This window comes from Argiope bruennichi, chromosome 6 (genome assembly GCF_947563725.1).
Source record: "Argiope bruennichi chromosome 6, qqArgBrue1.1, whole genome shotgun sequence".
Taxonomy (NCBI): Eukaryota; Metazoa; Arthropoda; class Arachnida; order Araneae; family Araneidae; genus Argiope; species Argiope bruennichi.
This window is the reverse complement of record NC_079156.1, coordinates 108,806,814-108,833,271: the sequence shown is the minus strand read 5'-3', so window position 1 is coordinate 108,833,271 and position 26,458 is coordinate 108,806,814. Positions and strand designations below refer to the sequence as shown.

At 31.1% G+C, this 26,458-nt stretch overlaps 1 protein-coding gene across 2 annotated transcripts in view; it reads right to left on the bottom strand.

Moving 5' to 3' along the window:
- Window positions 1-2,410: 2,410 nt before the first annotated feature.
- The window catches only part of LOC129972411 (uncharacterized), a 299,237-nt gene continuing 275,189 nt past the window's right edge, over window positions 2,411-26,458 (bottom strand). For both annotated transcript variants that reach the window (XM_056086546.1, XM_056086545.1), the window contains exons 4-5: window positions 23,893-24,034; window positions 2,411-3,060 (exon numbers count right to left, since the gene is read on the bottom strand). In XM_056086546.1, the coding sequence (XP_055942521.1) occupies window positions 2,834-3,060; window positions 23,893-24,034 (369 nt within the window). In that variant the 3' untranslated portion in view covers window positions 2,411-2,833. The remainder of the gene's footprint in view (window positions 3,061-23,892; window positions 24,035-26,458) is intronic.

The following is a 26,458-nucleotide window of genomic DNA, read 5'->3' as shown; positions in this document are numbered from 1 at the left end:
TAGAATTACAATTTATTCTTATTTCAATTTCTTTCAGTTTACAAAATACTATTTAAAAAAGGTAGCAGTTTCCGAATTAGATGCCAATATCAACTCATAAATATTTACGTGTTTGCAAAATATTTCTTCGATTTAAGTAAATGTATGGGACAAAAATAAAAAAATATTCAATTGCAAAATTCAAAGTATGAAATATTAAGGAATAGCAATTTTCAAGCTTTAATGCAAATACAATAATTTGCACTTAAGTAAAAAAATATGTATCTCATTAGCATATGAAAGTGCTTTTCATTTTGAGAGATGTCGCTTGAATCGTGCTGTTCTGTTTACACAATAACAATAATTTTATTTATTTTTGCTTATTCGAAACAGATCTGTTATATAATTCGAATAAGGTGTACATTTTTAATTTTTTTTTGTTACTTTTTTTCATTTTCTTTCCTTGTCTTGCGACTGGAAAAGTGGTCCCCATTTGTAGATGAGAAACGGAAATCGAGAAAATTGGCTAAAACTCACTGAAATTGTGCTGTAGTATTTAATCAATTAATTTTTTTTCAAAAAATGGTTATTAGAATCGCTACCTCGTGCATATGTCTCCTATTTCTTTTACAGCTATCGCATTTCCCCTACGCAAACCACGAATTATTGTATTAATTAATCTGAATTGTGTTTTGCTAAATTTGCCACGGAAATCTTTGACACCCTAAAATGTTCGCGCTTTACTTAGTATAACATCTAGATTCTAAAAGTGTTTGTATAGGACTTGACTCAGCTTCGCTAATGGAAAAGACGCTTTTGACGAACAATTTAAAGATGATGCTTTATACCTCTGAGAGATATATGTTGAGGGCCTGATTGACAGAGTAACACAGATTTACTACTGAGAGATTTAGTTATAATAACATATCGACAAGCTATAAGCGAAAATGAAAATAGAGTTTCAAGGTGGAAATTCTGATTAACAAATGCAAAATTTGCAGGGTTTCTTTTATTATAGTTTTATTGTTTAAACTATGTTTCAAATAATTTATGAATCTTACCTTGATTGATAAGCCATAAATATTTTACCGAAATCAAAACTTTTAAGCTGTATAAAATAGAATACATCTCTAAAAATAAACTATTAGAAAACATCAAAATATCTATTTTCTTGAGCTTTTAAATGAGATAAAAACTAAACAAATATTGAAATATTTCGTGGAAAACGTATGAAAACCATTATTTAATACATCAAATCAATATTAATTCTTATATAAGATACTAAACAAAATATGGAACAGAATTTCCTAATTCTTCTCTCTAAATTTATTAAATTCTAAAAGGAAATTTCTGGCATAAAAATTTCCTGAAGACTAGAAACATCTATAGATCAAAAAGCAGTCTGTGTCTAAAACACTGTGACATCTTTGACTCCTCATAAGCAAAATTCACTAATAACAAATGACAACATTGAAATTAGATCTACAGAGAAAAGTTGCAACACAAGGAATGGTTATTCCCGTTTGCAAATATAAGGCATGATATATAACATTTGTTTTGACTTGGATGAAAAGGGAACCATCGTTCTTTAGAATCACAATCAATCAGGCCCATCGAATCCAGATCCACATCCAGCAGCGAAACTAGAGTGTCCTCAACCCTATTTGGAAAAAGAAAAAAACATTCGACAACAAGATGTTAGAAGTCTAGAAACAGTCAGTCGTAAAAGCTAGAGGTTTTGCCCTCAGACGTCATGGCTGATGGAGGAAGAACAACTTCATGCTAGGGAAGGAAAGAACACTAAGACGCTGTGTTCGTTGAATTAAACATGGCGCAGAACGTTCACCTAATTTTGGCAGTGGAACCTCTGTCACCCGCCCTCTCTCCCTCTCTCACGCTTAATTACTTTGGTTGAGTGTCTTCTCTGCGGGATTCGAAGAATGCTGTACCTTTTCAGTCAAATGTTGCTTCTGGTCTGGCATGTTGTAACTCATTCAGCCACTAATGCTCGAGAAGTGCTTTGTACAGCTTTCCTTCACGTTATACTCTTCATAGAATTACAGAAATTTCTTTGGGGGTGTAAAAAGTATTTTCAGTAATAAAAAAATGTGTTTAGTAGCATCAAAACATTCGACTATCAGTTGTATTGCATCTGCTAAGAAGTGAGTTGAAACAAGTGCTAAGTTATAATCCGTCAGTCAAATCAACTTTGTTGTTCGTGGTTATGATATGTAAAGTCAGACATTACAGAAGAAGCACAACCTTTGATTCCATCAACGGAATAAGAAGAACTGAGACCTGAGTTTAGCACCCTTTCGGCTACAAATATAGTCTGATGAGATGAAGAAACGAAAAAAAAAAAGTATTGGTATCTCCTTATTGTTGATTAAATAACTTAAGCATATTTTTTAATGAAATAGGCAGTCCGTTATCGCTCATTATTTTGAAGAATATAATAAAAAAACCTATTAAATTATTTATTGCACTGTGCGATATATTAATAAATAGATTCTACTAAGAAAAATGTAATTGCCACAGAAAATTTTGAAATTCTCGTTTATCTCGAAATTTATCTTTTTCTGGGCACTTGACATTCAAGTAAGATTATTATTCCTTCAATCAGGGAAATAATTTGCTGAGGAAAAAAAAGTATAAGAATTAATTGTCTAACTAGTGAAGACCAAAGCACTCGTCTTTTTAAACAACTCTGATATTCAAATTTGGCGAATCAGCATTGAATCCTCATAAGATGAAACTTTTTCTTGGTACCTTCTTGGGGGCGTTGTCGTTCCTTGTATAGGCGAAGTGCGGTTGGCGCCGGGGCGGAGAGAGGGAGGGAGAATAAGAAGAAGCTTTAGCTCTCTTCGTGACACACTTCCATGTAACTGGGGTCCCTGAGGACGTCCTTGATCATGTCCTTCAACATATTGTACCTGGGAAAGATAGGGTACATCCTCGCCGCCCTATATGAAAGATGCAATGTATGCACCACCAATCGCAGGTTGGCGTACTTTTTGAGGAGACGGTAGAGATCGTTGATGAGCAGCGTGTTCTCCTCTTCTATTTGTTGTACCGTGGCAGCTAAAGGATAGAGAAAATATAATTTCAAAATTTTTATCTTCACATAACAGATTACAATAACATTTTTGAATATGAGGGTTGTTTTTTCAAACTTTGATGAACCATATATAAGAGATGCGAACAAAATGAATTTATTTAAACCATAATTGTATATTAATTTATTATCGAAATTTATATACAATCATGGATATTATTAGACGTAATCCCATTGAAATTTCTGGCAATAGACATATTAGTGTATCAAGTTTCCTATCTCCACTACAAAGAACATTACAGCCAATTGTGTGAATTTGACTTCAGCGTTTTTTTGAAGCTCCTCATCATTAATTTGGATGCATTTGTCTCTAAGTCAATTCATCATTTCAGAGAAGAGATGATGAATCAATCGGCTCTAGTCACATTCTCCGTGAAAGTAAAGGAAGGCAATAGCACAAGACAATCACAACAGACCGTCTTGTGCAGTTATCATCGTGAAGTTTCAGGCTTTTGACAGATCAATATATCAAGTTTCCAATTTCCTCTACGAAGAACATTGCAGCCAATTATGTAAATTGGACTTTAACGTTGTTTTGAAGTTCCTCATTAATTTGGAAACATTGGTCTCTAAGCATTCATCATTTCAGGGAACATATGATGAACCAATCGGCTTTATCCCTTTACTGGGGAGGTGCAGTTTACGAGAGCGCATTTTTTTTTAAAACTCGAATTAAATTCTCTAATGTAAGTATTAGATTGAAAATCAGCCAATATATTCTGCACACATTTTTCTTACTATATAAATATGTCTTAGAAATTTTTCAAAATATATTATCATTGAAAAAAATAATTGCGTTTGAACATAAATTTTCTCCTCAAATTATATGTAACACCAAATAATATTCTTGAAAAAACATATTACTTTTTACTTTTTAAATCATATTCATTTTTACAGCGTAAAAAGGTATATAGAAAACGGTATAATAAAAAATTCAACAATTATATGAAAACTAAAAAAATTGACAATGGGTAAAATTGACCCTTTTTTTTTTTAATCGGCATCATTTCTACGAAGAAACTTGTGAACATTCCTAGCACGGTTTTCGAGAGCATTTTAAGCCTACAAGTTAAGTATTAGGTTAAAAATCAGCGTTTAAATTCTGTAGATATTTCTCCTGGCATATTAATACATTTTAGAAATTTTTCAAAATACATTGTCATTAGAAAAATGTATTATATATGAACATAAATTTTCTTTTCGGAAAATATATCACAACAATTATCATTCTAGAAAAAGCTTATTACTTTTTACTTCAATCACATTTATATTTCCAGCATATAAAGTTATACAGAAAATACATAATGAGAAATTGGACGGTTAGATGAAAAATAAAAGCATAGACATTTTGTAAAACTGACCTTTTTTTTATAGAGATTATTTCTAAGCAGAAATTTGAGAATAGAGTTGCGGAGTTTGCTCGTAGCAGAGTTTCCGAGTACATTCTAAGCAAACAGGTTTCTTTCAATATATGCATAAATATGTAGCTTTCCTCTTTTTCATTGGTGGATACAAATTGCATGGTTTTCTCACCGCCAGCTTTGTTTCATCTAGGATAGTCAAGAGCTCCTGAATCTCTGCATCACTTCCTAAAATGGCTTCATTGTAAGGTATAATTCCTGATTGATTTTTGGATTTCCCATTCTTTGCCTAATTTTGGGGATTAATTCTCTTGCTAATGTTTTAAAAAATTCCAATCTATTCATAACCGAATTTACAGGAGAACTTTGGTACAAAATATAGGAATTTACAGTACTCATATTCAATAGTCTGTAAAAAATAACCATAGGCCATCGTTTTGTTCGTCTGCTGCATGAATATACGGAACACTTTTCATCTAATGAATCGACTCCATCTTGGGTTCGATTATAAAAATATATAATTTCATGTTTTTCAGTTTCTGGGTCAATTTCTTTCGAATGATGCTTGGATGACATAAGAATTACATATTTTCTTTTTTGGGGGACATATGGTATTATAGTAACACCTTTTGTAAATCCGTATATAGTGGAATTTACTTCCCTTGATTTATTTGGTAGGAAATCTTTGGGGATATCTCTTTTATTTTTATTTCACGTTTCGATATATGTCAATCCATTGTTTTTAAATTCTGAAATAAGCTTAACTGAAGTAAATCAGTTGTCAGCTGTTATATTTCTATTGGATTTGAAGATAGGTTTGCTCAATCTTAAAACTGTGTGAGCTGGTTTATTGTATTTTTAAAATTTTTCTTCTAAACCAATGCCACCCGAATCTTTGCCACAATATAAATAAGCGTTATATACATAATTATTCCGAGCATCTGTTAAGCATATGAGTTTAAGCCCACATTTAACTGGCTTCTTTGGCATATGCATTTTATAACGCGATCTACCTCTGAAACCAATGAGCATTTCATCTTAGCAAACACACGCACCTACAGTATAAGTTTTATGGGAGTTCAAAACAAACGAATTGAGTGTGTCAGAAATCAGTGTTGCAGAATCAGTCATTTTGCTAATGTCTCTATCTTGGGGAGCATCAAACCTTAAACTTAGCAACAAAAATTTAAATCTCTTTATAGACATAGCAGTTCGAAAAATGTCTCGTCAAGTTCCCTCAGTAGCAAAGAAATACTCAAAATCTTTATGGTTTGATTTGAAAACAGATGTATATATAAGTAATCCGAAGAGAGTCTTTAAAGCTTCCAAGTCAGTATTTGCTATTTCATTTTTTGTTGATCAGAAAGATTGTATCTAGATTTTTCAATTTGATATTTGTCCATTTCACAATATTCTGTAGTATTTCATCTGTAAAAAGAAGTTCCCAGATAGCTTTGGGAGTTGGATTTTTTCTTTTAATTTTCCATAAGAGCGCAGTCCTGGTAGTCGAATGATAATGTGAGCAGGAGTTCTAACAGTTCGTTTTGGTTCATTTGGCAGATGATCATTTAAGACGATTTTTTCCATAATAATAATTGTTACATGAAGAATTTTCACTTTCCTGCTGATCTTCCTCTTCAAATTCGGATAATTCAGAATCAGTTGAATGAGAACTTTCATCGAAAAAATCTCTACAGTTATCATCATCACTCAACTCACTTTATGCTTCATTTAAAAGTCTCTGGAGCTGTGCTTCATAACGAGAATCAGTAAGTTGAATGATATTTCGAGGACCAAGTTTCAGTGCCATCTGCTAAGTCTTGTTTATTATTGGAACACTAACAGGAAGGTGTTGTCTTACAGACGTCGTTCAAAGAAATAGTGAATTATTTTAAAAAGCATCCTCTGAAACCGTTTGAAAAAGTACACGTGTATTGAAGGTCACTTAATAGGAAACTACAGGGTCAATCCACTCGATTGAGCTAAAAATAGAATAGGGGTGACCGAAAGTCCATCGCTAGCGATCTCACAGACCACACCTTCTCAATAAGCCGGTGGTGCGTCAAGGGGGATTGTTTGGATATCTACTCAATACCCTTCTTAAAATTCGATGAATTTCTAGAGTAATGAGTAGTTCAAAGAAAATGCCCTTCTCACATCACAGGCGGCAACATTCGATGAATAGCAAATCGGAAGCTTGGTACACTACTGTGATAAAAGCCTGAATCTTCCAAGAAATTATGTCGAAAATAAGGCATGTTTGCACAAAACTTTTGATTATGAATTCGTTTTATATTTTTTAGTTCATTTGGATTTAAAAAAAACGAACCTTGTATACACATTGAGTGTTTCTTCAAGAGTATGAGGAGTTAATGTCAAATGAGATGAAATATTGGAATAAAACTATATTAGAATTGATCAGTATGCAATTGATATAAAAATATAAGAAACATTAAAAATATTATTTTTTATATGATCGAAATATCACATTTCCAAATTTGGAATTTTTATCTGTTATAACACCATACAATACAGGTGGTCATCAAAATAATGGAAACACCTGTGAATAAAAATGACATTTTTGAGTGCGCTTCATAAGCATTAAAATATAATAATAGTCAACAGTTTTTTTTTATAAATAGCAATGTGTAGCAGTTGCATTACTCTTATCTTCTCTTTTGGATACTAGATGGCGATACCTGATTAGGCCATCCCATGTGTCATTCCATTGTGTATTGCGATTGTAATTAGAATGAGATGTAACGCTGAACTGTGAAACCGCGCGCGTGAATGTCTTGTCTTTGTGTTTGTTTAGTGTGTGAATGTGATTATTAAAAGAAATGTACCTAAAAACATTCGTCCTGTTGTTTCCTGCATGGATCATAATAATCTACATACTACCACAAATGTATATATTCTGGTAGTATGTGTTAGCCTTATTGAGGATCTGTAATTCTTGGATTTTTTTCAAAAGCTTAAAATGTCAGACGTCGGACTCTCAGATTCTCAAAGAGACCAAATTGTAGGAGGCAGTCTAGTTGAAACAAGTGTGAAGGATCACTGGGGAGAAGTATAGAGAAATTTTAGCTGATCTGTTCCATCCTATGATGCAAAGTTTGTTTCCTGCAAGAGATGGAATTTTCCAGGAATGATAATGCACCTATCCATGCAGTGACAGACTTGTCCAATTATAGTTTGATGAACACGAGGATGAAGTTAAACATCTGCCATGGCCCGCACAGTCCCCCAACCTCAATATAATTGAACCATTATGGTCTATTTTAGAGAGTTCAATACGGAATCGATATCCTCCACCGGCATCTCTCTCAGATTTTTCACAATATTTCCAGGAAGAATGGTACAATATTCCTCTAAATACTATTCAACACTTGTATGAATCGATTCCTAGGTGAATCCAAACAGCATTATATGCCAAAAGCGGTCCTACGCCATACTAATGAAGGATTCTTTATAAATCTAAGGTGTTTCCATTATTTTGATAAACGCCTGTATACGTAATTAAATTTATATATAGAAAAGAGGAGAGAAAATCTCTGAAAGAAAGAGAAAGGAAATAAATATGTGGGAATAAATTTGAATTTAAAAATCACTCCTGAAGCTTCAAAAAGTGTTGATTATCATTTTGAACTAAAAATAGCAAAAAGAGAACACTTGCAAATTTTTTAGAGTTTTTTACAAATATTTATCTATACTTCTAATAAAGCTCAATGTATGTGTTGGCGCTCTACAGACCAGACCGTTCGATCTACAGCTACCGAATTTGGCACTTGAAGGCCGGGAATGTGCACCTCGTAGCGATTTTTTTTGAATTTTTAATTAGAATTTTAATTAATTAAAAATTAAGTGAAATTTCGACGAAAAAAAAGTTAACTCTCATTGCAAATTAAACATATAAAAATGTAATTTTCAGCACATGTCTGTATGAAATTAAATGAATATGAAACATGTTATATTTTGAAAAATAAACATTTTTTGAAAAGGAAACTTTTTCTATGATCTTTTACAATACAATATTACAAACTCAATTAAACAATTTTATTTAAGGCATATATGGTTTAATATGTATATCTACTCCAACCGGAGCCCAGCAACTAATTTGCAAACCTTTAGTAATAGACATACTACATCTGCTAACAAATGACCTAAATGAAATAAATAATTGCATTTTTATGTAAATGGAGTTAATAAATGAAGATCAATTTCGAATTTTAGATTTTTACATATACCCTCTACTCTATGAATCATATTTAACAAAATATTCTTAAGACGCTAATATTTTAAATAAACAGAGTTGCATTCTAACTAAATCAATCACTAAAACTGACCGATTTATGAAATTTCAATATCACTACTCTATAAAAACGAGTTATTTCAGATCATCAATTGTCTCAAAGAAGTGAATCATCGCCCAGAGTTGCTCAAGAGTGATCGGTTGTTTTAATATTGTAATATTCAAAACTTAATGAATCAATCAGATTCGAATGCAGAAGATAGAAACATTTATTTATTTGAAAGTTTAAGTGTCAAGAATATTTTGCAGAATATTATTTCTTAGGACTAAAATTTAAAATTTCATAATTTTTTGAAATATATTTATAAACCGAAAAAATAAACTAGTATTATTGACAGCATTTATATCCTTTTAAAAATAAAACTTGTAACTGAATTTTTCAATGAATCCGTGGAATTGTTGTTGAATAATTTTTTGAGATATTATAAATTATGAAAATTATTCGGTAGTGCACATAGGACTTCAATGCCGAATGACTCTGATTTCAATTCTCGTATTTCTTTTTAAGCCGCGTGGATTCACTAAAGAGATGTTTTTTTATTAATTGCGGTTAAATAGTTTCAATTTAAATTTAAAATTCAATTCTATGGGTTCTAATAGAAAATTAGAGAGAAAGATGCATAGTACAATGAATAGAACGGCTTAAAGTGTACACAATAGTATAAGTGAATAAAATGACTATCAAAATTTGAGGCTTAAAAATATTTTGCTGAAAACCTATTATGAGAACAAGTTACATAAAATATTAATTGAACATTTTAGCGAGCAATAATACTGGCGAACCGGCTGGTCGCCAAAGGCGGCAAGTTTAAAATAAAAATATTTAATTCTTTTCTAATGGATCTCTTATAACTTAAAAATAGAACGTTAAAGTAACTAGTCAAATCTTGATACTTTGTATACAGTTTGATTATTTAGCATTTTATATCTCATATTCTGATGTAATAAATTACTTATCTGTTAAACCTTTAAAATCTGTTCTATGATTATAACTAGCAGAAATGATCTCCTCGAAACTTTCTTGCCTATTCTGTAATAAATGTACTTGCTAATTATTGACCATATATCATAGGCGAACATGATAGAATGAGATATTTAGTTATTAAAAGCTGGAATTCAGTTACTAGTAAAGGTCAGAAAACCAAATGTATATTTTGGCGCTTTTCTTCCAACTTATAAAAACCAAAATTTGAGATAGAACAATAATTGTAGTCATGAAATCTCATACCAAATTTCAGATATTTAAGCCATTCCGTTTTTTAGATATCGTGTTTACTTGCTTGTGAAAATAGAGACGGACGGACTTTGATGCTTTTAATTTGATACGTTTCTACACTTTAGATGTTAAAGTTGCGTACAAAATTTCATCAATCAAGCCCTCGTCGTTTTGTAATTATTGTAATAACTTATTCTGAGACAGATGAAAAGTCAAACTTCCTCTAAATGAATTTCTTTCAAAATTTAATAGAAATCAACAAATTTCATTCATCTAGCTCAAAAGGTTTTTGAGTTATCGTGTCCACAGACAAACAGAATAATTCCAGAAACTATCGGACTTAGGGAAGTTTAAAATGTTTGATTTTTTTTTTTTTTTTTTGTTGATTGCAGTACTTTTTCTTTATATACTTAATAAGCCATATAATTCCTCTTAATGTTTTCAGATTTAGTTCGGAGTTCGCAGTTGTTTGAATTCAATGTAGCTTTTGAATCATAGAATTCCCCGGGAGAAGTGTGATGTATTTGTATTTGATTCACTTCTACTCTATCATGTGTCATCTTGGTATCATAGGCAAGGCACAGAGTGGGTTTCCGGACTTCGTTATCTGACATTTATCCCAAGATTGTAGGGCCCATCTTAAAATAATTTGTCTGATTCAAATAAAGCTGTTTAATTAGAATTTTCGTGTTTACGGTGAATTAGTAAAAAGAAATCACACATAATTATTTAGCCACAAAAAGGTTATGAATGAATCAACACAGCAGTTGAACTTATTAGAAATTTTAATATTTAATTTATGCATTTATTACCGGTAATTTTGAGCATTTAATACATGGTGCTCATAAATGGTTATCTTAACTTCGCCGGGCAAGAAAACAAAACAAAGTACTACCTTGCTTTCGTTGATAATCAGGAACGACAGTTTTGTGCTTGAATTGGACACGTACAAAAATATTAACAATATCGAGATTGTTCGATAATTCATCTCACTCTTTTCCCAAATATCTTGTGTGAAGTTTTGGAAAGCTGCAGATATGCGTGTATGTCGATAGTTTTATTAGCAGTCAGTAGTTATTTCACTGCCGCCAATTCATGTTGACGAACCTAAGACATATATACAGGGTGATTAAGAAATAACAGGAGGTGTTTGGAGCCCTGTAGCGTGTTTTGTACTGGATGAAATAAAACAAAATTTGGTCAACATACACATTAAAGTATGCGGTTTCGATTTTAAAAAAATAGTACCATAAAACGCCGATAAGGGAAATCCTGGCGCTGCAAGCGCATAATGTGTGAAGAAAGAATACATAACTGCCAATGGAAACCATAAATAACAAGACACCAAATACCAATGAAAAGTGTTTATTATAGCAACTTACAATTTTGGCTCAAGGTAACCACCAGCCTGATGTTCCAATAATTGCATGCGGTACACGAGGTTTTCGACGGTGGCTCGCAGCATATCGGATTTATTCGTCTGACATGTAACGTTATTTGATCTTTTAAAGTAGGAATGCCAGGAACATGTCCTTGATACACATATCTTTTTAAGTAGCCCCACAACCAGAAATCGCCAAGATTCAGATCAGTATTATCAGTGAATGGGTGTTATCTTATACGGATAAAATTTCAGGATCATACGCAATATTTTCTGCACCATCAAGAACGGGATATCTATTAGTCGTGATATTGAACGTGCACTGCTGGTATTCTACTTATTAGCTATCGTCTGATCCATAACGGCAGTTGTAACTTCTTCAACATGTTCCTGCTTCATACCTGGTTACACTCCAAGAATCCCTGTTGTTTCAAATCTTTTAACCTTTCTTCGTAAGCTAGTTATGGTCTCCAGTCCTCTACGTAACCGTTTTAACAACTGGTATTTACGAAGAGCAGCACTGGCATTTTCATCCCTCTGATAAAAGAGCTTAACTATTAAGGTAAGTTCACGTAGTGTCAACACCATCTACGGGCGAATTCTTGTAGAATGACTTAAATTCCCTCAACCTTTTCTTTTATCCTCGATATCGGGTCACAAAGTACCAATATAAGGAAATTATATAATAAAGTTTTCTATTCCAGCTCCAGAATTTCCCCTATCGGAGTTTTTTGGTACTAATTTTTTTTTCTGGACAAATCGAAACCGCATACTTTAATGTGTATGGTGACCAAATTTTGTTGCTTTTCGTCCCATACATAACACACTACAGGGCTCCGAACACTTTCTGTTACTTTTTGATCACCCTGTATTTACAGCTTTTCAGACTCACCCAGACATGCTGAAAAAATGTGGGATGAATTATCGTACCACCACGATATTGGTCCTATTTCTGAAAGAGATAATATTGAATGCTTATAACTATGTTGAATTTAAAAATAGAACTGTTATTTACGATTATCAATGAGCAACGAAGTTGTATTTTGTTTTGTTTTCTTCTAATACCCCTGCATTTTGAAGTTTAAAATACATAAATTGCTATGGTCCGTGTTATAGATTTCAGTTTGACACAAAAAGCAATGTTAAGAACTAATCTTTAAATTTTAATCTTTATGTTTCTTCTTAATACTTTATGTTTCCAGGGACTTACAGACATTTCTTTGAAAACAGTGTAGGATAATCTGTAATTAAACAAATCGATGTTTGCTACATCGAATAATTCTTTTACAGCTTAAAAGGTAGTTCGAGATTAATAATAATGTCAACATCTCTGACTTTAAAATGACAGACAAATCTCGGAGAAATGTTAAACTCATAAAGGCAGACGACTTTCTCGTATTTCCTATATAAGCCGATTATTACAGTAAATACCGTCTGAAAACTTTTCCAAACTAAAGTTTGCATTTCGAACTTTCCTATTCGTCCATATGTTTGCGATATTATTTCCTTCACTTCAAAGAGATTTGGATGAAAGGGCTTGTGAAAGTTTTGAGTGAAGTTTTCCCCTCATCAGCATAAAAGGTTAATATTCTTTCTTCGTTTTCATAATCATATTCCATTATTTTTAAATGGAAATGAGGGCTCTCTTTCTTTAAAACTTTACACCATGTCGACAACTCCCGTGCAATGAATAGCCGGAAATTCGAATATAGCCTTAACTCAAATATTGTACCATGGAATTTTTATTCTATTAAGAATACGCATACAATGATCAGCTTGAATCTTTTGTTTAAATATCTCACACACTGTGTTTTATTTCATTAATTTTTTCTTTTGTATATATATACATGTGTATAGACACGTATATTATGTATATATGGTTGAATCGTGTTAAAATGCTATGCTTTGTATGTTTAGTTATATTAACGCTCCGTTTGAAAGTAACACTAGTGGCTATTTTGGGATGGATCCCGTAATTTTGAATCGTGGTGAGGATGACATCTGAGTAGCCCCCCCCCCTCTCCAAGCTCTTAAGTTAAATTTTATTTGAATGCTATATAAAATAGACCTTTAGAGATTGCTGGATTTTCCTTAAATTTCAAAACGCCTCTGAGATTTATATGCGACAAATGTTAAAATGAAGTAACTAGACATAATTTTTATAGATAATTGGTAACTTAAACTATAATTTTTAATGGTTTTTCTAAGAATAATTAATAAAGAAATTTTAAATAAAGAAATTCAAAATTTGTGTTTTAGCTTTTAGATCTAGAATCTGGAAACTGAAAAATCAACGGATCTTAAAAAAGTCTGTTGTTTCTAAACCCAGTTTACGAGGAGGCTGGAATGAAATTAATGACTCGTTTACTGATGACGCGTTATAGGACACGAATGATTCAAAAAATTTTCTTGGCAGAGGATAGACCATAAGATCTAGAGTTACCAAGACGTAGTTTCTTCTTGTTTAAAATATTCGTAGTATTAATTACTCATTAAAAAGGACCAATTTCTAAAATTTAATTAAGTTTTGAAACACGAGTTAACTGAAATTTTATTGTTTTCGTAAATCTATTAAAAAGATCTCAATGGAGTTTCAATAAAATTTCAATATTTCTTAAATTAAAATATTTCAAGCCAATTAAGTACCCTGAACATCTAAATCATACAATAGTTTACCATATATGGATATAAAATATTTAAACATGATTTTAAATTTTGATACCTTTAAAAGCTATTTTTTATATTCTATTTGTAACAGCATTTCGAAATATAGAGATTAATAGTTAATGAATATTCTAAATGATGAAATGGTCTAATAATTATTCGTTTGCAGGTTATTTTTATCTCATTTTTATCAAAATGATCTTATAGCTTTTTTAAATGAATTAAATCTGATCTCAGATATTTTGAATATTAATGAAAATTGAAATATTAAAATTTTAATGGGCAATTTAAAATTTGTCACAGGTTTACTTTTCACTTTTATATGTATATACTTTAGAAAATTTTCATTCAGAATATTTATATTAATCACATTCAGAACTAATGAAATTACCAATTAGGTATGAATATAACTGAATAATTAACATTAAAATTAAAAATATTAGTTAAACTGAAATATCTTTTAAAAAAATTCATGGATAATCGGAAAGTTCTTAAAATCATTTAGAGGTTATAACAGAAATTGAGAAAAATTTCAAAAGAAAATAAGGTGGTAACATATGTGCTGACATACAAACTACCTCAAAAATCATTGAATGAGAATGGAAATTCAAGCATTTCGAAATATGCACTTAAGTGTGAGAAGAACAAACACTTCGCTTTCACAGCTATGGTTACAGCGGTGGAATTTCATAAAATTCTAATATCCATATCCATTGCTATTTGATTTTTCCTATGAAAATTCGTAAAGGGGTTTGAAAATATATCCCAGAAAGATTGGAAACAAGAGCATAAGAATATAAACTGAAAATAGTCGATAAAGATGAAAGCTTTTAAATAGTTTTACAAATACCACGAGCCTATTTATATTGTTACGAAATTTCCGGGGTTCGTTTGGATAGTGGAAGTTATATGGTGTGAAGAACGCTCAATCACCAGGCGGCAGTAGAAAATAAAACAACGACGTTTATTTACACGAAGACACACAGGACAGCACAAAGACTACCACTATATACAGCACAGAAGACAATTATCTTCAGCAGAGACGTGCAGCAACAACAGCATACACAGCAGCATACAACAAATCTCTACTGAAGACAGTAGCGTACAGCTTAGTTCAGCACTAGCTTCACTCCGTCGCTGCTCCGCTTATCTCTGGAAGGCCAGTTCTTTACCGTCGATTTCGACTACTCTCGTCTCTGTCGCTTCCGACTATTCTCGTACTCCACTGGTTCACGACGACTCGGCAGCTGCAGGCTGCTCCTTTTATAGGTCTCAGGAGGCGGGGCTTGAAGCCTCTCAACCAATCAGGAACGTTCGAGGCGTAACTGAACGAACGAATTTTCCTACTGGACGGATCGGGAAAATTCTCGATGTTTCGGGTATAATCTATTTTGGCGCCAAAGTCGCCAAATTTGTCGCCAAGACGCCAAATGGTCTCCAAGTTTGTCGCCGAGCTCTTGGACCTCCTATGGAACCAACTATGCTGGGAAGCCGCATCACAGATTCGTAACAATATACATGTCTGCTCTTTGTTTCTGGGAAATTGCAAACTGGAAAGAAGCATATTTGGCGGACGGTCTTGGAATCAGAAGCTTACATTTTGTTTGAAAGACGCGATCGCTGGTGTATGCTCAAATGTTGTACAACATTTCATGTATGTCATCGTTTGTGAGGGTAGAAGAGTGAAATATTTGCGAAGTTAATTAAACTTTTGGGTGTTATTCTGTCAATATTTCCCTTCATAACTTTTCTATCTTTTCGTATGCCCATGTTCTACTTGTATATATAATAAGTTGAATTTATAACTGTGACTGAAACCATGAAAGCTCGAGTATTATTTTTCTTCTCACTTCTGAGTGCATACTTTCAAATGCATATATCTCATATTTTTACTTTCGCATTTATGCAGTGTAGAGAAAAATCGTAGTTATCAAAAAATTCGAACGAGATATTTCGCCGAATCGCCATTGAACTCTAAAAAAAATTAAAAAAATCTATCTGTCTGTTAGGCGTTTGCTTTGAAGTGGAAGGATGAAATTTAGTATACTGTCTTAATACCATAGTTTAAAATTTCTGTCAATTTAGTGTAAAATCCATTCACATGAGGTTTGTCTGTCTGGCTGTTTATATATAAATTAACACCAAAATGTAGAGAGCCCGATTGATTAAATTCTGTATACATATTTAACATCTATAGTGTAAACATCTACCCATTTTGAGCCTGATCCAATGAGATGTTGACCGTCTGTCTGTCTGTACTTTCAGAAACATGCAATAACTCAAAAACGCAATGACTTAAATTTGTCAAATTTGAGGCGGGGTTTTATTTTAACAACAAGTGTATTTTTGTGCCAAATCTTTGGTTCAATCAATTGAGAAAAACGTGTTTTTTGGAATAATCGCTAAAATACTTGCCAAGGATGACACAATAGATTCAGTAAAGATGGTAAATTCACGCCAAAGGTTAATATTTCGTAACTATTGTACGTCAGTTCCAAGCAAGGGGTTTCCTGGTATAACAACTTTATTAGAAAGCATGTGAGAAAGTGTTGTGGCGACCATTTCCACTGGTTTTTCGAAGCTGTTGATTATTGCGGCCGCTATGAACACGGATATTCGCGTGATACGCCCAAAATTCGTGTTTCCCTAAAATTGTGTTCTAATAGCCTATTATTTTTATAATGCTTTTTAGTACTGAGTTAATATCATGTCTGCAACTATGCTTTTATTATTTCTGATTTACTGATTGCGTAATATAAGGAACAATGATTTGTTTTATCCATAATTTCACTATTCTTGATTTTTTTTCCAATGTTGCCTTTACTTTCTTGGATATTTTTTAAAAAAATATCATTGCAATTTTTTTGGCCAGTAGCATGAATATATTTTTAATATTCTACTATAAAATGTCCTTGAACGATTCATCTTCTAAGGATCAACTTTGAGAAAATCCTCTGCTCTATGCAGATATCCCATTTATCCGCAAACATATTAAAATGAGCGAAATAGGAAAGAAAATAAAAAATGGTATATAATCTTCTACAAACTACCACAAAATGCTGAGGGCAGAAGGTAAACCAAATCCATAAGGCAACTATGAGCTCGATTTCCTGAAAATACGTTTTGCAGAGAAAACATAAGCTGTTCTTATTCGATGCAAACATATAGGCTTCGATACTTAAGAAATAGGATATTTTCCTTTCTTTCCCTGATTATCTTAGACTGAGACGGGAGAAAAAAAATTTATGAAAAAAATTCTTGTATAAAGGAAGAATATGATATATATATATATATATATATATATTCCTTACATAGTCCAATCTCACAGATGGGTTCTACTGCTGGATCAATTGGTTCACTGTTCTTCTACTAAACCAATAACGATACCGTAGAACCTTATGCCACCGCAGTCAACACCTAATACTTGGTAAATTCCTTTCTTCCAAAAACCTTGCATTCAAGGTGAAAGCAGATTCTTTTTTTGAAAGCATTTGAGATTATTAGATAGACTTAGGGTTCCTTTATGAAAAGGCTGGAAATGCTGTCTAAACAGTAGAATCCCTATCTTTCATTTTAGTGTAAAAATATCTGAATTTACCAAGAAATCACCAGTAAATATGTTTCAACATGATTTCTATCTGAGCATTTATTTCATCTGTAGCGCTCTGCAGCTTTTAAAAGGATGAATTGAGATTTTGTAAATGCTTATGAGAATAGATTAAATGGATGAGATTTGAGTATGGATGATATTTTAATATTTATATCGACGTCTTCATTTTCATTTAATCAGTTTATTTAAAATGTACACATTTATTTCTAAAAATAGTCCGATGATCTTCAGAAAATCGCATAAGATATACAGGTGATTACCAAAATAATGAAAACGCCTGTGAATAAATGTGACAATTCTGAATGCGCTTCGTAAGCATAAAAATATAATAATAGCTACCAGTTTTTTTTATAAATAGCAATGTAAATATTCTAGTAGTATGTTTTAGCTTTATAAAAGTTCTGAAATTCTTGGAGTTTTTTCAAAAGCGTAAAACGTGGACTTCTCAGAGTTTCAAAGAGGTCAAATTGTAGGGGCCCGTCTAGCTGGAGCAAATGTGACCGAAACGTCCCAACTTTTAGGTGTTTCTAGAGATACGGTGTCTAAAGTTATGACAGCATACACACAGCGCGGCAAGAAAAGCTCGGCAAAGCAAAATAGTGGGCGAAAGAGAAACTCAATGAAAGAGATCGACGGGTATTGAAGCCGATTGCAACGTCTAAAAAGCGAACAACTACGGAAAAAAGGACCGCAGAGCTCAATACCCATCTGGATTCTCGAGTGTCAGTAATTAAAGTTAAACGGCACTTTCATAAGCAGAGCATTTATGGCAGAGCAGCGATTCCCAAGCCACTTGTCACAGATGTTAATGGTAAACGTTTTCTACAGTGGTGTCACACTCGCAAAATTTGGTCGATTGATAAGGGGAAGAAAGTAATATGGTCTGACGAATCGTGTTTCACACTTTTCCCTACAATAAAACGGGCGTACGTTTGGAGGACACCTGCATTAGCGTATGACCGTGATTGTCTTCTTCCAACTATCAAGCATGGAGCCACCTCCATGTCATGATATGGACAGCCATCTCGTGGTTTTCTGCTGGACCAATTGTAACCCTAAAAGGAAGGATCACTGGGGAGAAGTATAGAGAAATTTCAGCTGACTAGGTCCATCTTATGATGCAAACTTTGTTTCCTGAAAAAGATGGAATTTGCCAGGATGGTAATGCACCTATCCATGTAGCGAGACTTGCCCAATGATGAACAGAACAGAACGCCGTCTCATACCCCCGTATCCGTGACCATTCTGGTCACTGAACGGTTTGGTAGGCATGTTACGGGAATTTTATTTAATTAACAAAATATTTACAGTAGGAAAACGAAACAAAAATAACTATTTACAAAATTTACAATTATATAAGAAATTATATTATGATGAGACCGTTTACATAATTTTTCAACTTAGAAATATAATTTGTAGTAATTAACTTAGAAATATAATGCAGATTGAGAGATAAAATTTGTAAAAATATACATATAATCTGTGTTCACATTTTTTATGTTATAGTAGATCAGGATGCAGTTAAAAAAAATCAGATGGAAAATGATTTGAGAAATGGAAATGAAGACAATCTCTGTTTGATTGAAATGTGTGACAGGAGACTGCAGTGCTTGTTTTTTCCCTTAGTCTTTTTTGGTATGAGACTTGATGTTGAGTGCTATGGAGGCGAGAATAGGTCTCTATTTCCACTTATAAATTTAATTATTCTGTGGATTTTTTGTCTGGAAAGGAAGTTGCTGGTGACTCTTTTCAGCCATTCCTGTTCATGGCTTGGTGATGGTTTTTTCATATGCCAGGAGATTGTAAGGATGCATTCCGTAGCATAATGAAGTGCGGTGCCTATCCCACCACAACTGCACTGGTCACTCTCAGACAGGTTGAACCTTTTGAGGTAGGCAGGAAAAGGGCCGTGTTCTGAGAAGAAAATAATTTCCTCTCTGTTCCAGTTAGTGGGATTAAGGTTGACTGAAGGTAGGATATTAAAAATTTTTCTGCCTGTGACAGCATTGATGAACACGAGGATGAAGTTAAATATCTGCCCTGGTACGCACATCCCCCTACCTCAATATAATTGAATCGTTATGGTCTGTTTTAGAACGTTCAATACGGAATCGATATTCTCCACCGACATCTCTCCCAGAACATTCACAATATCTCCAGGAAGAATGATACAATATTCTTCTAAACATTATTCAACACTTGTATGAATCGATTCCTAGGCGAATCCAAGATGTATTACATTCCATTCACGGTCCTTCACTACGCTAATAAAGGATTCTTTATAAATCTAAGGTGTTTCCATTATTTTGATAACCACCTGTATATACTACCTAATTAAAAATCAACAACAAAGAACCTGAAGAAAAACAGCACTATTAAATAAGTGAATGATGAAAAGTTATTACAGATTGCACTAAAAATGCGCTAAAATCTAAATTATTATTTATTAATAACTCTATTAAAGTTATCAGTTGTTCTTTAGACAATAATATAGTACGAAAATAAGTATTTCTACCAGCTTCAGAAGAGAGAATCATTAAATGAATTCTAACAACAGATAGAGGAAAGAAATAATACAAGCAAATTTCACGCTTTCGATTAAGTTTGATAGAGGTTATGCAATCAATCTAAATATTAATACAAATATTTGGAATATTACTTTTTCAATCTGAAGTTGAATAGGAATATTAAAATTGAATGTATAAATTTTTTTAAAATAGAGTATAGACGTAATCTATATAACTTAAGAGCTCAAAGATTTTTCTTTATTATAATATTTTATTGCTCGAAATTTACTATCCTAAGAAATATGTTTACTTTTGCAAATATAATAATTGAATAAGCGATAAGACAAATTACTTTAAAAAGCTTCTCCTTAATAGATCAGAGAAAGCCAAGGCTGTCTCTGTTTGTAAAGCAACTTTTAGATGAGCATTATGTCAAGGACATAATACCTGACCAATCTGAGAAACAAGCGTTATTTATGAAAATTCTACTATGCTTTATTCTGTAGAGAATATCAATTACAAATTTACTGCGTCTGGACAATAATCTGCTTGCAGATCTGAATACGGTCCATACTTGCTCCACTTAAGCAGCGTTCCCGTTGTCTTTATGGATATGGTTGTAAATCTGCCATCTGACACGCTGTAGGACCACTCTCGCCTATAGATGTATGTAGGGAGCTTCCCTCACATTGTCGGTAAAATGAAATGACACCAAAGAACCCAGGAAAATTACAAGTGCAGGGAAAGAGGGAAAATGCGGCGGACTCGAGGCGCGCATGGGACGCTGGAACTGTGCTTTAATTCCAGACCTACCGCTTCTTGGAAAGTCAGTACTGTAATCAGCTTTAAACGCTCCATACCCTTATTTTATGATTCTGATATCTGTAAGATTTTGTTCATAATAATCTTAGTGCTTCCATTGAAAAGAAATGGTCGATTTATTTTCAAGGAGCTATCAAAAATACATCTCGCTTTCCCCCTCATCGGAATCATTTCGTTAAAATTAATATTCGATTCACTGTTTCATTTCTTTTCTGTTCAACACGATAAAATTTAAGAGCAGGGTTATATGTTAGGTCAAAAATTTTATATTTATCTCTCCAATGATTAATTGGCATTAACGTTTTGTTGATAAGTAAAGAATTTTTGTTTGTCTTTTATTGGAATTTATATTTCATTTTATATTCTTTTACACCATTATTTTTAAGATTTAGACATCCATTAAACCTACTTTTATATATTAATGGGATTCAATATATTTTTACGAGACTATTTATCATGAAAAATATTGTATGCATATCAGATTTTTAAATTAAATAATAGGTAATACTTTTTAAAATTATTTATTTTAAGCATGTTAAGTTGAAAATTAGTTCATTGTAATTATTGAATTTAAACATATTGCTTTTAATTTAGAGAGATTTTAAGCAGAATTCTTTTTTTTTCTGAGATTATTTTTTTTAAGATTTTCATATTAGTGCTATATGCTAATTAATTATGATTAAAAATTAATTATTGCAAAAATATCATTAAAATATTTAAAGAAACAAAATATTGTTATGCTATTTTATGTTAAAAATAGCTCATTCTTTTTTTCATTTCATTTCTTTTTTCATTTCATTTCATACGTTAAATATAATATTAAAATTGAATATATTTATTAAATTAGACTCAAATTTAGATAATTTTTGTTTTCTAGAATGTTACAATCTCCTAAAAGTTTTGTTAGGTTTTGAGTGATATGAAATTGCAATATAATGTAATATGAGTGAACTGAATAAAAATGTGGCAGACAGAATGAATGTAAAAGAATAAGTAAAGCAATTTCAACCCGATTATTATTATTTCAACATTTATTAACACTCATGCATAACTAGTGGAAAGAACACCTGAGGTACTTAAGATATTTTTCGTTTTTGAAAATACTTTCTTCTGACTCTGAACTTTAAATTTTAATCGATGAACTAAATTTAAACTTTTTTTTTACTAAATTGAAAAAGAAAACAAAATATATATGTGAAACAACTTTTTTAGCGATTTTTTTTAATTATATTTTATTAGAAATGCCTTGGTTTTGCAAATAGAGTATTTCACTTTAGAAAATTTTTATAAGATTTTAAAGAATTAACTGCATTTAAAAATAATTTTACTTTTAATCAATTTTTTATGCATCTTTTTTTCCACAAAACTTGAAGAAGATTTAATTAAGATTTATTTAAAAAAATTATCATAAAAAACATAGCTGTCACTTTAAAAAATTTACTTTCAATTCAAAATAGGGAATTCTATTTTCCGATTTCCGACAACTTTTAACATTTTTATTTTCGTCAGACATTACTCGCGGCATTATTGAAAATTTCTTTTTCAATTTAATTTTTACTTTATTCTTTGCGAAACTAAAAATTATTAGAATTCTGTATAAGAATAAAAGGTCTTGGTATTCATACCAATACTCTTTTAAATTCTCAGTTATTCTTATAATCAAGAATATAAATTGTAAAAGTTTCTCAAAATGAAAAATTTCATCTTTCTCTAAATGAAAAATAAAATACTAATTCTGCCAGTATTAATAAGCATTAAAAACAGCATATAATAATTATAGGTATATTGTTTCAGTAGAGGAATGATTAATAAAAAATAATTTGGCAAAACTTAAAATTACTCATATAACTTTTTGCGATTTTCAAAATCGTCAGAAGCGGAATTAGGGCATTATTTCGAATATTTAAGCTCAAAATGTATTTTAAATGTTATTTCATAAAGATTTTAACACTCAATTTTTGATATAATATTTAATATTTATAATATTTTGATATAATAGTTTAAGCAAAAATAATATATTATTTGGAATAATTTTATTTTTCAAATTTATGTTCCTGATGAAAGTCACTATTAGGGAATGAAAAAAGTTAAGGAAAATAAGTTGAAATATTTTTAAAAACATTTAATCGAACATTTAAAAAAATCATGTTCTTTGAATATATATATATATATATATATATATATATATATATATATATATATATATATATATATATATATATATATATATATATATATATATATATATATATATATATATATATATATATATATATATATATATATATATATATATATATATATATATATATATATATATATATATATATTCATATATATATATATATATTCATATATATATACATATATTCATATATATATATATATATATATTCATATATATATATATATTCAGAAATTTTAGAATATCTTTATCTAAAAATTCTTTAAGTAAAATTGATACAAAATTGGAATGTGGATTCCATCCTAGTTTTCATAATATTTCTAGAAATATATCTAGATTTTAATTATTAATCAAATATGGTTATTATTTGAAATATTTAACATCAAATGTACACCTAAATAAGATAATTCTACTGGTAACATATATATATATATATATATATATTTAGGTTACCAGTAGAATTGATTCTTTTCGTTAATTGATTTGTAAACACTGCTTTCATTCTATTTAGATAAATTTCGATACATATATTGCTAAGAAATTTTGTCAAAAAAGATCATTACTTTTAATCCAAGAGGACAGAATATAATTTTATATTAGGAAAATTTTAAAATTCCAATAATTGTAATTTTATATTTGATCCATCTATTTTATTTTAATATTCAGTTTTGAATATTCTGTCAAACCCAGATAGTTATATAACCGGAATGAAGAACTACTAAAACAAAAGGATATGCCACCTTCTAGTCTTGCCTTCCTCTCCTTCTCTCTAGCTTCTTCCTCCGCTTGTTGGGCAGCCTGGCTCTTGGACTGTTCGCCCGTTGGCCGCGTATCTGACGCTTTTTCCAGCACCGCACATGCACGAAGCACATATGCGTTCACCTACGAGGGAAAAAAAAAGCAGGGCTGAGGCTTCGATGCTATATTTCATTCATCACACTTTATTATTTATAATCTAGCATAAATAAGTCACAAATTTCAATTGATTCTGTGATTTGGCTGGTTGTTGAACAATATGATTAGATTTATTGAAAGGACTAGCCGCCTTTGGCGACCAGCCGGTTCGCCAATCTTAATGTTCGTTAAAATTTTAATAATTAAATATTTTATACAATTCCAACTTTAATAGATTCTTCAGAAAAATATTTTAAAACTTCAAATTTTGATAGTCATATAATTCACTCATAATATTATAAAGGCCTTCAGTCATAACGTGATATGTATCTCTCTCATTTTCTGTTACCCCTCGTAGAATTTATGCTTTAAATTAAAGTGTAAAGGATTAATCTGCAATTAATATAATAATAATTTTTACTGAAACAAAGCATTTTTTTAATAATATGATTATTGATAATAGAGTCACTGAGCGTTTAAACTTTATGGGCAATAAAGAATATCTTTCTTAATTTATGTAATATCTCAAGAATTTGTCAACAAAATTTTCTCAGATTCATCATGAACGGATCGATTCATTAACAATGTTTCATTTTAAATGCATCAAACACTAAGAAAATAAAACGAATCGTTTAAAATAATCGGTCGAAAACAGGTTTAAAAAAAACTACTTAAAAAACGATGTACTTAAAACTATAAGCATATACAAAAAATATATAACTAACATAAATACAATTTACTTACAAAAGCATACAACTAACCTAAAAGTAATTTAAATCGTCCGTTGATAATGGTTGCCATGCCAACAATCAGAACACAGTGCGCATGCGTGAATTTTCTTCGCCTTTTACGGTAACGCAAATGTGTGAATTTTTCTACGCCAGTTGGGGTAACGCTATGCAGATTATACATTTTTAATTTCCTTTATTCTGTGTTATTTTAATTCAAAAGTACTTCAGAATGAATCTGAAACATGGATTAATTAACAATGTTTAATTTTAAATGCATAAAACATTAAGAAAATAAACAGAATCGTTTGAAATAATCCGCCGTAAAATGTTAACCCTAGCCTTATTACTGTTGGGAGAAAAAAAAAAAGAAAAGCCTTACTCATTTGGCGGTGGGAAAAATGGAAGATTTTTTTGGCGGAGAAGTTGGCGGTGGGGAAAATGGAAGATTTTTTTGGCGGGAAAGTTAGTTTTTAATTAATAATTAAAATTCTAATTAAAATTTCAAAAAAAGGGACCCCAGGTGCACATTCCCGACCTCTGAGGTATACATGTACCAAATTTGGTAGCTTTATGTCAAATGACCTGGCCTGTAGAGCGCCAACACACACACACACACATTGAGCTTTATTATAAGTATAGATTAAACCCGAGATCTGACGATAAAATATATTAAGGTTAAGAATTTAAGGGTATGCTGTTAATTTAACTTATATAGTCATAAGTGCATGCTGTTTTCGTATGGTCAATAAATGATCGAGGTCAGGTAAAATGTTAAATATCGTAAAGCGATGAGATTTTCTGAAAATTAACTTCTGTATCATGTTGAGTAGTTGTTTAAGTATTTCAATAAGAGATAGCAAGATTTAATAGTCCATTCTATAGTATACGCTATCAATGGATTTTTAAAAGATTATGTCATTTCCGCATTTTTATGTGTCATGTGTTTGGCTAATATTGATGCTTTATGTTAATTACATTTTTGTAACCTTTATATGTACTAGACTGTGTATAACCAGATCCCAATAATATGGTATTTATTTTCTACATATTTAACATAAAAATTGTGTGTTTTTTGCTAAGATTTAAAGATATTAAAAGATATTCAAACGTGCAATTTTTCATAGAGTAACTTTGCAACGAGTCCGATAAATAAGAGAGAGTATCTCAACACTTTTTCACGTTTTAAACATATATTTTAAGATTTACATTAAACCTAAAGGGAAAATGTTCAGCAGCATAGTATTTATACCCTGGAAGTTTCCAGGATGTAGGGAACACACTAAAATCAAAATAATACGTCGTTGAAAACCATTGAAAAAGTTTAGGAATATTTAATAATTTTCTATACAGTATTGCTATTTTGATTTATTAGTTTTTATATATTTCAGCTTCGAAATTTTGGCATCCACTGAAACTAACTGCAGCTGAAAATAGAGACATGAAGCACTGAGATACTGGTAATAGATTGAACAATTTTGCATCAAATACATATATAATGCATAAAAAAATATAAAAATTATTAGTTTACAAGCAGACAAATAAAATTTGGGAAATATTATTTCTATAAAATAATACTTCTCAAATATTCCATTAAATTTCCATAATATTCTTATAATTTATTTTACAGAGATAAAAAAAAATATTGTCTTAAAAATATTTCTGTAAAATGGAAAAGCCCTCA